The sequence below is a fragment of the Bufo gargarizans genome, chromosome 7 (genome assembly GCF_014858855.1).
Source record: "Bufo gargarizans isolate SCDJY-AF-19 chromosome 7, ASM1485885v1, whole genome shotgun sequence".
NCBI lineage: Eukaryota > Metazoa > Chordata > Amphibia > Anura > Bufonidae > Bufo > Bufo gargarizans.
Window position 1 is genome coordinate 65,227,446 of NC_058086.1, and position 17,881 is coordinate 65,245,326.

General features: G+C 43.4%; 1 protein-coding gene across 1 annotated transcript in view; it reads left to right on the forward strand.

The window, feature by feature from the left end:
- ACBD6 (acyl-CoA binding domain containing 6) overlaps window positions 1-8,907 on the forward strand; it is an 87,819-nt gene extending 78,912 nt beyond the window's left edge. Inside the window, exon 8 of the mRNA XM_044301333.1 lies at window positions 8,695-8,907. Coding sequence (XP_044157268.1) covers window positions 8,695-8,885 — 191 coding nt within the window. The 3' untranslated portion in view covers window positions 8,886-8,907. The remainder of the gene's footprint in view (window positions 1-8,694) is intronic.
- The last annotated feature ends 8,974 nt before the right edge of the window (window positions 8,908-17,881 follow it).

The following is a 17,881-nucleotide window of genomic DNA, read 5'->3' on the forward strand; positions in this document are numbered from 1 at the left end:
TCTGAGATCCGTTCAGGACTCTCACAAGCGGTCCCAAACATATCAGTGTTGCCCTAATGCATTCTGAATGGAAAAGGATCCGCTCAGAATGTGTCAGTTTGCCTCCGACCAGTCACCATTCCACTCTGGAGGCAGACACCAAAAGGCTGCCTGCAGAGTTTTGGTGTCCGTCTGACAAAACTGAGCCAAACGGATCCGTTCTGGCCCACAATGTAAGTCAATGGGGACGGATCCATTTTCTCTGGCACAATAGAAAACTGATCCGTCCCCCATTGACTTTCAATGGTGTTCAAGATGGATCCGTCATGGCTATAGAAGACCTAATACAACCGGATCCGTTTATGACGGATACATGCGTTTGTATTATTGTAACGGAAGCATTTTTGCAGATCCATGCCAGATCCGCAAAAAAAAAGCTAGTGTGAAAGTAGCCTTAGACACATTTTGTGCCTTGTGTGGCAAAGGATACTGGCTTGGGGATAATGCACACAAATGTGTGTGCCCCATGCCGTTTGCGGATGCGGGCCCATTGATTTGAACGGGTCCGCGATTTGCAAGAGACTGCAAAAAAAAAATATCGGACGTTCTAATTATTTTTTTTTAATTTTTGCGGTGCGGAGACATGGAACGAAATCCCACCAAATTTCTTTGTAGTGCTTCTGTGAGCTTCCAATCCGTGCCTCCACAGCGGATTGCGGACCCATTCAAGTCAATGGGTCCGCTTCCGTGATACGGAGTGCACACAGCCAGTGCCCATATATTGCTGTTTGGAGTCCGCAATACGGGTACATGACAAACACTCTTGTGTGCTTGAGCCATTACTGAGATAGGGGTGGGACTTAAAAGGGGTTTTCCCATCACAGACAATGGAGGCATATCGCTAGGATATGCCCCCATTGTCTGATAGGTGCGGGTCCCACTGCCGGACCCGCATCTACACTGAGAACGGAGCGGGGAAAGGTGGTGCACTGTGCATGTGAAGCCGCAGTCGATTCATTTCTATGGAGCCGACAAATAGCCAAGCCAGTGCTCGGCTATTTGTCAGTCCCATAGAAATGAATAGGAGTGGTGGCCGCACATACACAGTGCGCTCTTATTCATTTGTATGGGAAGAGCGCTTGGTGGTGGCTGAATCCTGTGAAACCCAAGGTCCTCCAGCCATCACTCTCCCCACCCTATTCTCGGCGTAGGTGCTATCAGACAATAGGGGCATATCCTAGCGATAATCCCCCATTGTCTGTGATTGGAATATCCCTTTAAAGGGGTTATGCTATGATTGATGTAAAAAATCAAAATCAGACATCATATAGTACATGACAGTCTCTAACTAAGCTAGAAGCAGCTCTGTACCTCAGAGATATTCATTGGACACATTGCTGTGCTAGATTCTCTTCAGTCTGACCGTTCAAAGGACACAGGGGATGTGTCCTTTGTCAGGGTGCGTGTGCCATGTTCCCTCAGCAGCACAGTGGAGAAGGAAGCATTCCCTCCCCCCTGTGCTGCACCTGAGGGGTTAACTGCCGTGGATCGTAGCACCCTTTCATAGAGGCCGGGTGCCGGCTATGCGATTCTGCAGCTGGCACCCGCCGCCTGTATTTGTATTAATGGGTTAGTTATCTTCTTTGGTGGCGCAATGCGCCCTCCAGCCCCCACAACCCCAGTATTAGTCATTGATGGCAGTGACCACAGGGTCCCCTCCTCCTCCTCATTGGTGGCAGTGGCGCAAAGCTCCAATCGGTTACCATGGCAGCCAGGACGCTACTAAAGCCCTGGCTGCCATGGTAATATCCCTGCTGCTGTGTGCACAAAGCACAGGGCAGCAGGGAGAGTGTGAAGTCCTATTCACCCTAATAAAGATCTATAAGGGTGAATAGGACAAGGGATTAAAAGACCCCAGGTTCTAGCCCCTAAGGGGGGAAATAGTAGGTATAAATCACCCCCTTTCCCAATTTTACATATAAAATATATAAACAATAAATAGACATATTACATATCACCACGTCTGAAAAGTCCAAACTATTAAAATATAAAAAATATATATCCTATGTGGTGAACGCCGTAACAGAAAATATAAATAAAAACTCTGCGATTCGCCATTTTTTTTTTTGTTACCTTGTCGTCGTCCCCCCCTCCCCCCCCCCCAAAAAAATAGGATAGGACTGTTCTATTTTGGGCCGGATGTTCCATAAAATGCGGAATGCACGCAGCTTTTTTGGTGTTTTATTTTTTCGCATGGTATAGATTATCGCAATACTTTTTTATGGTATCGACTTTTAATGAATCAATATTTTGGTATCGTGACAACCCTAATATGAAGATTTAAGCTGAGCACGTGTGACCACCTCATTGAGGTAGACAAGAAATCGGGAAAAGCACAAACAGCAGGTGGCGCTATACGGATGCATTTTACTGAATAGCTATGCTTAATTTTTAATTGCATGCAATTACAAAAGTATTCAGAACCAGGTGCTGGTTTAAAAAAAAATGTAGAATATGTTTTGTGGCACAACTCATTTAAAGAGGATGTGTCACTGGCGTTTCTTTTAGGTTCATTGGCTCCCTGTTCCTAATATACGCAGAGGGCAGGATCTCATGCGATAAGGCTTAGGTCGCGATGACCCTGCTTTCTGCATACTTCGAGAAGATGCCATTCTGACTCTGCCCCCACTTATCAGACGGCGTCAGGGCCATGCATAAAACTCCACTGGAGAACACTGCTCGCAGGGGCCCACTTAGAAAACCACTGCCCTAAAATGTACGGGGGCTGTATCTCAGGACCAGTAGGTGGGCCCGTAAACATAAAAAAAAAAAACGGGAGCATCAAGAATCGAGGGAAGTACTGGATTTAATTTTTTCTGGTGGCAGGTTCCTAAGATGACCTGGCCACTTTAAGATGTTCAAATTAAATCAACCAACAGGTGGTATAAATTTAGACAAAAGTTTCTAAAGATGCTCCCTATTTATCATCCGACATCAGCCATTATGATAAGATTACACTGTATAAATATTAGGATTAGTGACTTTTTGCCCCATTTGTACAGGGGAGATTTGGGTCTATGCATGTTTTAAAGCACAATCCATTTCCCTTCCAGATTTTGGTTTTGTCCTGTTATTTTTCACAAAATGTGCAAAAATGCTGCAGTTTTGACAAAAACAAAAAACACAATCTGTCATGATGTGCAAACCCTTCCTTGTGTAATGCCCTCTTCAGGGAACTGGTTTTGGGTTGGCGTGTTTCTGCAGTAGACCCTCAGAGTAACATCTGCCTGCCCCTAAACTCTTTGTGCGGGGCAGATCCTTTAGCTTGAATTATCTGCAACCTGACAGCAAGAGGTAATAACAAAGGTCAGGCACCCCATAAAAGGGTTGTAAATCCATCTTTCTCGCTTGTGCCTGTCCAAGGTCAGCATCCAGCTCCCCTCCCTCTCTGTCGCTGCCTCCATTCTGAAGATGCCCTGGAATAGGGGTGTAAAATACTATTTCCAGCATCTCCCAGTGGAAATCAGTCGTCTTCAAGCAGTGGGAGAGGTTGGACTGGGAACTAGACCCCATCTGGTGCAGGGAGGAGGCAGTATACATCTCTGCTGTCATCACTCTGAAAAGAATTGCAATCAGGATGTTAAAGTGGTTGCATCGCTTAGAGGAATCGCAGTTACCGTGCTTCCCAAAAAATATTTGCACTCCTATTAGAGATGCCTTTTAAATATGTCATTTTTTGAGTGCTATAGACCTATAGATACAGTGAGAGTATATATATATATATATATATATATATATATATATATAGTGTGTGTGTATATATCTCTATATATCTATCTATATATCCACACAGCTCTCCTAAAGATAAATAGATGATAGTGGTGATTATGTCTATACCGTAAGCTTCATTCACACATGGATATTAGCAGTAAGATTGGCACATGCGGCAGATCGCTTCCAGTTGATGCTACATTAGTAACTATCGAGGCAATTAAAAACATAACTTAAATAAAATTATGGATTTTCTCACGCCTACATTCTTTCTACTGATGTTTATAACTTCAAAAGTGCAAAGAAAAGACAAAAAAATTGCAAATTTGATCAAAGAAGTATGTTATTTTAATAGTTTAAGCAGTTGTCTCACCAGAAACAACCTCTTACAAAATGCAGCCCGGCTGATTATGCCAAGGGAATAATGTGACCAGGCAGAAGTTTCCCTGAAGCGCTCACTTGTAATATGTCCTAATACAGCATACAGTTGAAACCAGGTACTATATAAAAAGACACATATGCATGTTTTTCTCAATATCTGACATGAAGTCAGAATAAACCTTTCCTGTTTTTGGTCAATTAGGATTACCATAATTATTATTTGCCAAATGCCAGAATAATGAGAGAGAGAGAATGTTTTAAGGCATTTTAATTATTTTCTTTCAATGTCAAATGTTTACATACAGTAAGATTACTATGCCTTTAAACAATTCTGGCCTGCCCATATGATGAGGTCATGTGTTTGGAAGCTTTTCTTAGGTTTATTGGCAACATCTGAGTTAGAGACACACCTGTGGATGTATTTAAATGCACACCTGATACACACTGCTTCTATGTGTAGCATCATGGGAAGGTCTAAAGAAATCAGCCAAGATATCAGGAAGAGAAGTGTGGACTTGCACAAGTCTGGCTCAACCTTGGGTGCAATTTCAAGATACCTGAAGGTGCCTCGTTCATCTGTACAAACAATTATACGCAAGTACAAACCAGATGGGAATATCCAGCCATCATACAGCTCAGGAAGGAGACGGGTTCTGTCCCCCAGAGATGAACGTGCTTCGGTCCGACATGTGCATATCAACCCAAGAACAAAAGCAAAAGACCTTGTGAAGATGAGGGCGGAAGCTGGTAAGATTGTGTCAATATCCACAGTGAAACGAGTGCTGTATGTATCAACATGGGCTGAAAAGCCACTCTGCCGGGAAGAAGCCATTACTCCAAAAGAAGCATAAAAAAGCCAGATTAATGTTTGTAAATGCACACAGGAACAAAGACCTACATTTCTGGAGACATGTCCTGTGGTCTGACGAAACTAAAATTGAACTTTTTGACCATAATGACCATCGTTACGTTTTGAGGAAAAAGGAAGAAGCTTGGAAGCCTAAGAACAACATTCCAACTGTAAAACACGGGGGTGGCAGCATCACGTTGGGTTGTTTTGCTGCAGGAGGGACTGGTGCACTTCACAATATAGATGGCATCATGAGGAAAGAAGATTATGTGGAAATACTGAAGCAACATCTCAAGACATCAGCCAGGAAGTTAAAGCTTGGGCGGAATGGGTCTTCCAAATGTACAATGACCCCAAGCATACTGCCAAACTGGTTACAGAGTGGCTTAAGGAGAACAAAATCAATGTTTTGGAGCGGCCATCACAAGGCCCTGATCTTAATCCTATTGAAAATGTATGGGCAAAGCTGAAAAGGCAGGTGCGAGCAAGGCGACCAACAAACATGGCTCAGTTACACCAGTTTTGTCAGGAGGAATGGGCCCAAATTCCAACCAACTATTGTGAGAAGCTTGTGGAAGGATATCCAAAACGTTTGACCCAAGTCATACAGTTTAATGTCAATGGTACCAAATATTAATGGAATGTATGTCAACTTTTGACTTTGCAGAAAGTAATAAAAATGCCTTAAAACATTCTCTCCCTCTCTCTCTCTCAGATAGCTAGTTAGATAATCTCTCGACAAAACATTATGGTAATCCTAATTGACCAAAAACAGGAAAGTTTTTTTCAGATTTTGTTAGATATTGAGAAAAGCATGCATATGTGTCCTTTTATATAGTGTAGTAAACTTCTGGTTTCAACTGTATATGTGCAGGAGTTGTCTTCATGAGACTGCCCCATTAATACACTTCAAAAGGACAGAGGTCTTTCTAATTTTCTTACAGTGACTCTATGGAGGAGATATATTTTCCTGTGCCACTTTTGTGGCATAAAAAAGGCACAAACAGGTCTTTGACAGATCTCCCCCATATGTCCCCTCTACGGCCAAAGAGCAGACTGTGTGGGTGGTAGACCAAGAGACCAGCCATGTATGTATTAGCAGGTTGGAGCTTTCCATTTCTTTACTTATTCTGTGTCTTATAGTTTATTATTAAAGAGACATTTATTTCATGGCGCTGTCCATATGAAAAGGGGTATACATATGAAAAAACAAGTATATTATGCATGAACAAGACAGGTTATAAACTAGTACATTTTTTGTTATGTCAGATTTTTGGGAAATTTAACTACTGACTTCTCCCTCTATCCAGCCTAGTAGATGGGTGCTAAAACAGCAGATCTTTTGGGAGCTGGGTATCCATCGAGCTGTTGCACAGTGCCCCTAATTGTCCTCACCAGTACATCTGGTGTGAGAACTTGTATAAATCGCCAGTGCAGAGAAGAGGGTTTGAGGAACAGAAATTCAGCTCTTCCATTAATTGCATGCAGCCATAGACTCAAAGTGCCACAAAATCAAACCAGTACAACCGGAGTTCGAGCCTGCTCCCAGCGATTTAAACTGCTGTCATCCAAGGACTTTCTATGTGAAAAAAAATAATAATCTTAACATCTGTCTAGGGAGTTGTCAGAGTAGTAGATATTATTTGTGACTTTCTATAACAAGTCCCTTCCACAGAGCAGATGTTAAAGGGAAATTCCCATCTCAGGCATTGGGGCTATATCCCAGAGGTGGGACCTGCACCTGTCAGACATTGGAGGCATATCCTAGCGATATGCCCCCAATGTCTGAGATGGGAACACCCCTTTAAGTGCACATAAACGGGGTTACAATTAGGATAAATAATTGGTTAAATTAACAGAACACAAGATGGCCTCCCATCATTGGAAACTATGTAGATTTGTGTGCAACAAATACCATCATTGCAGACCCTTATCTTTATTTATTATGGCTCAGTGGGCAACACTGGGTTCAGACCTAGCCAAGGACAACATCTGCACAGAGCATCTTAGGGTTGTTTCGATACCAAAATTTTAAATCTGTTTTGATACCATAAAAAAGTATTGCGATACTCTATACCATTCAATACCACGCAAAAAAAAGCCGCGTGCATTCCACATTTTATGGAACGTCTGGCCCATAATAGAACAGTCCGATCCTATTTTTTTTTTGGGAGAGGGGGGGGGGGGGGCAAGGTGACAAAAAATGGTGAATCATGCAGTTTTTATTTATTTTTTCTGTTACGATGACCACCGCATAGGACACTTATTTTAAAAAAATATTTTAATAGTTTGGACTTTTTGGAAGTGGCAATATGTAATATGTTTATATATTTCATATGTAAAATTGGGAAAGGGGGTGATTTTATACCTAATATTTTGATGGTTTTTTTTTCAACTTTTTTATTTTAATTTTTTACTTTTTATTTAATAACCATTTTCCCCCTTAGGGGCTAGAACCTGGGATCTTTTAAGCACTTGTCCTATTCACCCTAATAGAGCTCTATTATGGTGAATAGGACTTCTCTCCCTGCTGCCCTGTGCTTTGTGCACACAGCAGCAGGGAGCTTACCATGGCAGTCAGGGCTTCAGTAGCGTCCTGGCTGCCATGGTAACCGATCGGAGCCCCAGGATTACACTGCTGGGACTCTGATCACAACTACCACTGCACCACCAATGAGGAGGAGGGGAGGCGACACCGTGGCCACTGCCTCCAATGATTATAATACTGGGGGGAGGGGGTGCACTGCGCCACCAATGATTTTAAAGGGTTTGTAACCAGATTTAACCCGATTAAGCTAGCTGACATAATCGATGCGCTAATGTCAGCTAAACAACCTAACTAGCCTATTCCTACTTTTATCTATGCCCCCGTTACGCTAGAAATCTAACTTTTATAATATGCTAATTTGCCTCTAGGCGCGGGGGGCGTTGTTCCTGTTCCTAGAGGCTCCGTTCTCCCACCTTTGTCGCCTCCCTCCAAGTCCTCATTGATAGGACCAGGCAGCGCTTGCATCTGCCTGACAGCCCTGTGCTCTGATAAAATCTCGTGCCATTGGGCGCAGGCGCAGTGAGGAAGCTGGCAGCCTGTGAGCGTCTTTCCCTCACCGCCCCTCTTTCCTCATTGGTGGCAGCGGCACCGGGGGGAGGGAGAGACTGCTTCCTTCTCCCCTGTGCTGCAGAGAACACGGAGCGTGCTGAGAGCAGCACGCTCCATGTTCTCTGATACTAGACTGCGCAATATCGAAGCCTAGTATTGAAAAAAGGCAAATCCCAGTATCTAGGTCGATACCAGACAAAAGTATTGATTGGGTATCGAAAATTCGATTCCCGAAACAACCCTAGTTGTATGTACTCACTGTGTTTGGTTCGGTTACCTCCGGGTACTCTGGTTTTCTGCCACAATCCAAAATATACTGATATATGGAATTTAGATTGTAAGCTCCATTGGGGACAGTGAGTGATGATTATCCGTGAAGAGATGTGGAATATGTTGGTACTATGTTAGTAATAAAATAATTAGATTGCTCTACCCTGCTGTTACCCATAGTAGAATTGCAAGTTTTTGGAGGAGAACATGGATTTTAATATGCATGACTTGTACAAGTGCATTGACGCGCCTGTATACTGTGGTTGACTTTGTTTATTGAAAGATATATGTGATTTATTGCATTTTGTATTATTTTATGCTTATATAAATGTCTTGTTCCCGATAGCTTCTGCTTGCGAGTTCGCAGATGTAGTGGACCTGCTCTTGGACCACGGTGCTGACCCCTCTCTTGTGGACAATGATGGTTTCCAGCCACATGAAGCCACAGATGAGAAAGAAATTTCAGATATGTTAAAGCAACATGCCACATTCGGGGAACATGACAAACCTCCAAGCCTTTTACAAAGTGCAAAATAAAGCTGAATGCAAGTTTACCCTTTCTGGCCCTCACATGTATTTTTTTTTTAAATGCATACCTACTGTGTAAACTCTACCCCCCTCCCAAAAAAAAAAATCAATAATGCATGCAAAAATAATAAAACCTTTTAATATATCTTAAAATTGCCTATTTGTCCACTAATCAGATGGCACTTTCCTCCGATATGTGGATACAAGACTGTAACTGTACAGAGACTCTGCACTCTGTGCATATTGTGGGATCTGTCCGTTCTCCGGAGGAGGTTGGTAAATATTACAGCTTTCAGGCTAAGAAGACAGAAGGGCTCGACCAGCAGGACGGATTGGGACCCTCTACTAGTTCATTAGAAGTAGTCACAGAATTGTGGGTTGGGGCAGCAGGCTGTGCCTAACCCTGCTACAAAAACTGTCCAACTGTCCAATCAGTGCTGACTGTGTAGAGTCACAGCCTGTTGACAAGTCCAATGGCTGCATCCATTTGGTAGCATCAGGGTCCTAGGTTCGATTCCGACCAAGGACAACATCTGCATGAAGTTTGCGTGGCTTTCCTCTGGGTACTCCATATTCCTCCCACACTCCAAGACATACTGATAGGGAAGACCCTCAAGATTGTGAGCCCCATTCGCAGACAGCAAGCAGTGATGATGTCTGTACTGTATAGTGCTGCAGAATATGTCGGCGCCATATAAATGAGTAAAAATAGATAGATTTGTGAATTTAATATATCTCCAGGAGTAATGGCACAATGCAAGGTACTAAGAAAAGAGGCTCCAGAACTGGTATTGCAGGAAGAAAACTCGCATTTGCTAAAACAGACCTGTCAGGAGAACTAACGAGGTTCCCTTTAAAGACAAATTAATAAATTAGCAAGTACTGGTTCTCACAGTACAAATAAAGCAGCGTTTGCAGGTCTATCTACATTGCCGGAAAAAAAAAAAGTGTCAGCCCCTCTTGGCCAACCATTACTGCAGTGAAAAGTCCTCGTAAGGTTAGAGGGGTTGGCCAGTATACAGCGGCATTGCCAAAAATGCCATACAGTCATGTATGCTCCCCATACAAGCATATGAGTGGAGTAAGGGTCAGTTCACACTGAGGTTTTTTTGCCGCTGATTTTGAATTGTTTCTATATCAAAATCTGCTTCAAAAAAGCCTCCTATTCATTTCAATGAAAAGCAGCGCTTGCTTCATTTTTACGCGAGTAAATAAGCAGCATGTCCTATCTTCGGGCAGAATCGGTATTGATTTTTTTTTCCCCATTCAAATTAATGAGAAGCAGAAAAACGCACCATTTGAGATGTGCACATGCGCATTTCTTTTCACGCGTAAACGTGCCAAAAGATGCTTGTGAGAAAAGTACTATGGAATTTAATAAAGTAAAAAATCAGCCTGAAAAACGCGCCAAAAGTGCATTAAAAAAAAGCATAATTTTGAGGCGTAGAAATCTGCTTCGATTCGGTGCAGATTTTTTTTTTCAAATTGTTTTTTTTTTTTTTTGTTTTTTTTTTCCTACACGTGTGTTTAGAAAATTCATAGGGATGAGCGAATCAACTTCGGATGAAACACCTGAAGTCGATTCACATAAAACTCCATACAGTATTAGGGTCCATTCACACGTTCGTAGAATAGGTCTGCATCTGTTCCGCAAATTGCGGAATGGGTGTGGACCCATTCATTCTCTATGGGGCTTGAATGGATGCAGACAGCACACAATGTGCTATCCGCATTTCTGGAGCGCACCCCCGATCTTCCGGTCCGCGGCTCCGTAAAAAAATTGAACATGTCCTATTCTTGTCCGCAATTGCGGACAATAGGCAGTTCTATGGGGGTGCCGGCCAGGTGTATAGCAGATCCGCAAATTGCAATATACTGCGGACGTGTGAATAGACCCTTAGAATGTATTTGTTCCGATGACCCGAAGTTGTTACTTTTGCGAAGTCTCGCAAAACTTCGGGTAATAACTTCAAAAATTAATTTCTGTTTAAAAACCTTTTCCCAAACTCCTGGTTCAATTCCAAGTGGTACCTTGGAACCAAACCAGAGTTCAGGAAAAGGTTTTTAACAGTAGAAATTCATTTTTGAAGTTATTACTGAAGTTGCCTCAGCCAATACATTCTAAGGCTACTTTCACACTAGCGTTGTTTAAATCCGGCGTTCAATTCCGGAACTGCCCGCCGGATCCGGAAAAACGTGTGAAAACGGATTACATTTGAATCCTGATCAGGATTTTGATCACAATGTAAAAGTGCTTTGGAAAAAACGGATCCGCCATTTATGGACTTTAACTTTTTTTTTTTTTTTTTCACATTTTTCGGGTTCAACATGCAAAAGCCGGATCTGGTTTGACTGAACACACAGGCGTTAATGCAAGTCAATGGGAAAAAGGCCTGATCCGGCGTTAATGCAAGTCAATGGGAAAAAGGCCTGAGCCGGCGTTCAGTCAAAGTGTTCAGGATTTTTGGCCGGAGGTAAAAATACAACATGCTGCGGTTTTCTGAAAAGCCTGATCAGTCAAAAAGACTGAAATGAAGACATCCTGATGCATCCTGAACGGATTACTCTTCATTTAGAATGCATTAGGATAAAACTGATCAGTTCTTTTCCGGATTTGAGACCCTAGGACGGAACTCAGCGCCGGAAAAGAAAAACGCTAGTGTGAAAGTGCCCTAATACTGTACGGAGCTCTCACTCTGTACAGTATTCAAATGAAGTTTTATGCAAATTAAACATCCGAAGTCTATTCGCATCTTTTGCGGCCCCAATGAACTGGATGGGTCCTAATCTGTTCCGCAAAATTGCCAAACAGATCCGGATAGATGAATACAATCGTGTGAATGCACCCTAAAGGGAATGTACCATGTATTTATTTGTATTTTTTTTATTGATACCCAGGTAGTGATAAATATTATTTTTATTTTACAATTGCAGATTGTTTTCTGTATATCATTATGGAGTTGGCGATCTTGCCGTCAGTGCTGCCTATGACGATAAAGAGATGATTGATGAAAAGTGATTTGTACCGAGACGGGTCAGCATAATATAATTCTCAGTGGTCGGCGTGACCACCTCAAGATTTCGTAAAAAACTGAGTTTGAGTGCAACAAGAGCAATAGTGATGCCCTTGTTGCACCAAACATTACATATTAGGAAAAAGTATTGTAACTCGGGAATGACACCAGAGAGCTACAAAAGAAAAAACGCGTTTTAATCAGGTGAACTACAGCTATGTCTCCATGCAAATAGTTGGCTGGGAAGACGGACTCCGTTTAACATAAAAACTTGATACAAACAGTAGGTCATTTTCAGATGACACATTCCCTGGGTGAAATTCTCAAGATGGTATAAAACATGGATGCCTGTTCATTTTTTGGAAAAGTTTGTTCTAACAAAGGATTGCAGTGTTTGGGTAAAAAAAATAATCAGAAAAAGTGAAATATGAGTGTTGGTCTGATCAAACTTCATGAGTTTTTTAAATCTCCAAATCTCGAGTCATTAATTTGCATTCGGTAACATCGATGGGCTGCAGGATCCCAGCCAACAAATCTCCCCCCAGTTTTAGTCACCTTGGTGCCGTGCCATTAAGGTGACACCAGCAATGTCTATGGTTATCAGTCTGGCTTGAAAGCAGCTCGGAATCCTGTTTTCTTAGAAGAACGAATCCCCTAGTATTTCATGTACGAGCCTCCCATGCATTACTGTTGCATCCCACGAATGGGTTAATTCCTCTCCCAAGCCATATGCATGCGGGTTGTGAGCTGCCCTTACCATTGCAAATGCCGCAGCGTAATCTGCTTTACAGCAGAGCGCTCTGCACATATATATACTGACACACACACACATGCTCCACTATAATCCCTCTCCTTGCCCTTAACTACCGTTAACCAAAGTGCTTAATGCATAATTTAAGCTGGATCCACTCTAAAAACACTTTAATTGAGGCGCATTAAATGTTAAAATGATTAAAAAAAAAAATGATATAAATAAAACCCAAAGAGAAGCTGAGACCAGCATCTGCAGTGATGGGGACGGGAGGGGGAGCGGCGAATCTGTCTTGTGGCTTATAAAGTTACGAACATTAAAACAAGACCATTTTGCCACTCTTCATGTAGCCGTGTCATGTTCTCCAATGCCCTCCTTTTTAGATTTTTCCAATTTTAATTGGAGTTGTGCAGGATTAGAAACAGCACCACTCCTGTTCATTGGCTGTGTCTGGTATTGCAGCTTGGCCACATTAGTAGATATGAATTTGCCTGAACTACAATACCAGACATAGCCCATAGAAAAGAGTGATGCTGAGCCAGGGGGAGAAGCAAACAGCCGTGTCTTTCTAATTCCATATGCTTGTATTTAAAGGGGTTGTTCAGGATTAGAAAAATATAGCTGCTTCCATCCCAAAACATCTCCCCTGTCCACAGGTTGTTTGCAGATATTGCAGTTATGCCCCATTGACTCCAATGAAGCTCAGCTGCAGTACCAGACACTACCTAAGGACAGGGGTGGTGCTGTTTTTGGAAGAAAGCTGCAATATTTTTCGTATCCTGGACAACCCCTTTAACTTTCCTGTTGGTTTGAGTCTTCTTGGTCATAGAGTATACTTGTACTCAATTCCTCTCCTGGAGATTTATTAAGCTTCTATGTTGGTTCTCTGAGACAGAAAAGTTGCGAATTTTGGCAGCTTGTGCCAAAATGTACAACTTTTCCCCCCTTTCCGACATTCTTGACACTTGTGTAAAAATTGTGCAAGAGAAGAGGGCCACAGGCGGGACCTCCAAGGCCCAACACATTTAGCAATGTGGGAGACCAAAAACTGCCGCACTTTGCAGCTGAAATCTACTCCAGCTCCTGGATGGAGAGATTTCAGCTCTGGCACACCAGTGGACCGAAATGCATTGCGACTCTTAATAATTGTGGTGTATCTGATGCCAGTGCAGAACAAATAGAGGATGGAGTACAGCCTGGTCATGTACTGTACGAGTAGTGAGACTAAGTGGGATTGTGCTGTGTCAGTTGCAGGCCGCACATTCCAAGACCTAGTGCTGAGTCGGGTTGGCAATATGCTATTCAGGACATAAGGCCTTGTTCACACGGATGCATCTTAAAAGCCTGAAAAGGCTTGTCCAGTTTCCAATATTGATGACCTATCCTCAGGGTAGGTTTTCAATATCAGATCGGTGGGCGTGCTGGGAGATGGACCCCTGCCGATCTGATATTGATAACCCATCAGATTTTTTAGAGAACGCAGCGCTAGCACTACATTGCAGCAGCGAGTAATGTAATTACAACTTTTCCTTGCCATTCAAGTGAATGGGATGGAGGAGCTGTAATTACACTGCTCACCCCTGCAATATCAACGAAGAGTAAGTAAATGGTGAATAGAACTCAGTACAAGCGCTGCAGTCTCTTCAAAAGCCTGGGTTGCCGGGAGTCGGACCCTGGCAATCTGATATTGATGACCTGTCCTTAGGATAGATCAGATACATTGTCTATCAAATTATAGGGGTTTTTTATGCTTTAAAGGCTATGTGCACCTTCGAAGGCAATTTTAAATGTTACTCATTTTTGGGTAAAAAACATTTTTTCAATTGGCCTTTATAAAAAATATTGAGCTGTTCTGTTACAAAGGGTTAACTGTGTGACTGGTACTTTCACTTTCACTTTGTGGTCATCTAAGGCTACTTTCACACTAGCGTTTTAGTTTTCCGGTATTGAGATCCGTCATAGGGGCGTAGCCCAGCCATTGATACTAGTCGTGACGTCACTGGGCCTGCAGTAAACGGAGAGAAGGCCGCTGCGCTCCTGCCAGCGCCGCTGCCTTCTCTAACAGCTGATCGGCAGGGCTCCCGGTTGTCGGACCCTCGCCGATCAGATGCTGATGGATAGATCATCAGTTTAAAAAAACTGCAGAACCCCTTTAAAGGTAATACAACTGGATCTGTTCATAACGGATCCGGATGGTGGTATTACCAGTAACGGAAGCGTTTTTTGCTGAGCCCTGCCAGATCCAGTAAAAACTGTAATGTGAAAGTAGCCTAATAAACCTTATCTCTAAACTACTAAGAGAACATAAGCACTTATTTAAGCCACATTCTTATCAGTTAGATTAGAACTGAGCTTTATAAGGTCAGAGAGCAGAGATGAGGAGTCTGTTTGCTCCTGATCTGACTGAAAAGACAGAAAGTCCAAAAAGGTGCTTCTAGAGCATGTCGGCTCTGTACAGAAAAAAGGGTGCTATAGTCTTTAATAAAGACCAATTTAAAAAAAAAATATTAGCTCAAAATGAGTACAATGCTATAATAAAAAAAATTGCCCCAAATGGTGTACATAGCCTTTAAGCTTGCTGCCACTTTTCATTTTAATTTTTTTCTGGCTCTTTTTTTTATTCACACATTGTTTTGGTCATTTTTTCAGAAGTTTATTTTTCCTGTATATAAATCTGTGGAAAAACGCCACACCCAGAGCATGCTGAAATTTGAAAAAAAAAAATATTTCTAATTCCATATGGTTGTATTTAAAGGGGTTGTCCAGGATTAGAAAAATATAGCTGCTTTCATCCAAAAACATCACCCCTGTCCACAGGTCCCATTGACTCCAATGAAGTGAAACATCCCCTTTGTCACTAATTGGGAATCTCAAACTTTTAGGCCTATTGCACATGAACGTGTGCGCCCCGTGGCCGTATTGCGGATCCGCAATACACGGGTACTGTTCCGTGTGCATTCCGCATCACGGATGCCGACCCATTCACTTCAATGGGTCCGCAAATAAGGAGATGCGGAAGGGTGTGGAACGGAAGTACGGAACCAAAGCCTACAGAAGCACTACGTAGTGCTTCCGTAGGGTTTCGTCCTGTACTTCCGTTCCGCATAAAGAGCATGTCCTATCTTTTAAAGGAAAGGCGGGATCGCAGATCCATTAAAGTGAATGGGTCCGCTATCCGCTGTGGCTGCCCCACGGTGGGTGTTCGTGCATTGCGGGCCGCAGCACGGCCACAGGGCGTGCACATTCGTGTGCAAGAGGCCTTAATCCAATGCAATCAAATTGTCATCAAATCTCAAACTAATTTAGCAATTAACATAGCTTTTATTAGATGACACAATTCACTCCAGTTGTAGCAGGAAAGCAGACAACACTGGGGAATCAGGTGGCAATAAAGAACTGATCAGTCCTTAAGCCTCATTCACACATCAGTGTTTTGGTCAGTGATTTCCATCAGTGATTGTGAGCCAAAACCAGGATTGGAGCCTCCACAGAGATAAGGGATAAGGGAAAGATCTGCACCTGTTCTGTATTTAAAGCCGCACCTGGTTTTGGCTCACAATAACTGATGGAAATCCCTGTGCATCATGCACACGACAGTATTTTTTCACGGTCCGCAAAACGGGGCTCCGTGATCAGTGTCCGTTTTTTCTTCCGTGATTTTTGGAGGATCACCAGACATGAAGGAAAGTTAAAAAAAAAAAAAAAAAAAGTTGTTTTGGTGTCCGTGCGGAGCCAAACGGATCCGTCCTGACTTACAATGCAAGTCAATGGAGACGGATCCGTTTGACGTTGACCCAATATGGTGCAATTGCAAACGGATCCGTCCCACATTGACTTTCAATGTAAAGTCAGGGGTCCCTATCAGAGTTTTCTCCAATCCGATGGTATATTTTAACTTGAAGCGTCCCCATCACCATAGGAACGCCTCTATGTTAGAATATACCATCGGATTACATTGTGAAAACTCAGATCCGACAGTATATTCTAACACAGAGGCGTTACCATGGTGATGGGGACGCTTCAAGTTAGAATATACTAAGAACTGTGTACATGACTGCCCCCTGCTGCCTGGCAGCATCCGATCTCTTACAGGGGGCTGTGATCCACACAATTAACCCCTCAGGTGCCGCACCTGAGGGGTTAATTGAGCTTATCATAGCCCCCTGTAGGAGATTAGGGGCAGACCCCCCCCTCCCTCCCCAGTTTTAAATTCATTGGTGGCAAGTGCGGCCCCCCCTCCCTCCCTGAACTGTATTCATTTCATTGGTGGCCAGTGCGGCCCCCCCTCTACTGTATTAATTTCATTGGTGGCCAGTGCGGCCTCCCCTCTCCCCCCCCCCCCTTCCCCTCATTGGTGGCAGCGGAAAATTCCGATCGGAGACCCAGTTTAATCGCTGGGGCTCCGATTGGTAACCATGGCAACCAGGACGCTACTGCAGTCCTGGCTGCCATGGTTACTTAGCAATATTAGAAGCATTATACTTACCTGCTGCGCTGTCTGTGACCGGCCGGGCGCTCCTCCTACTGGTAAGTGACAGGTCTGTGCGGCGCATTGCTTAAAGCACAGATCTGTCACTTACCAGTAGGAGGAGCGCCCGGCCGGTCACAGACAGCGCAGCAGGTAAGTTTAATGCTTCTAATATTGCTAAGGCAGCACTGGCCACCAATGAAATTAATACAGTAGAGGGAGGGCCGCACTGGCCACCAATAAAATTAATACAGTAGAGGGAGGGGGGGCCGGGGGAGGGGCCGCACTGGCCACCAATGAAATTAATGCAATAGAGGGAGGGAGGGGGCCGCACTGGCCACTAATGAATTTAAAACTGGGGAGGAAGGGGGGGTCTGCCCCCTGCTGCCTGGCAGCCCCTGATCTCTTACTGGGGGCTATGATACGCACAATTAACCCTTCAGGTGGAGCACCTGTGGGGTTAATTGTGCGGATCACAGCCCCCTGTAAGAGATCGGATGCTGCCAGGCAGCAGGGGGCAGTCATGCACACAGTTCGTAGTATATTCTAACTTGAAGCGTCCCCATCACCATGGGAACGCCTCTGTGTTGGAATATACTGCCGGATCTGAGTTTTCACGAAGTGAAAACTCAGCTCGGAAAAATCTTTTATGCAGATGGATCGTGCATGCAGATCTTTTATGCAGATGGATCCGTCTGTATGAAAGTAGCCTACGGACACGGATCACTGACGCGGATGACAATCTTGTGTGCATTTGTGTTTTTTCACGGAC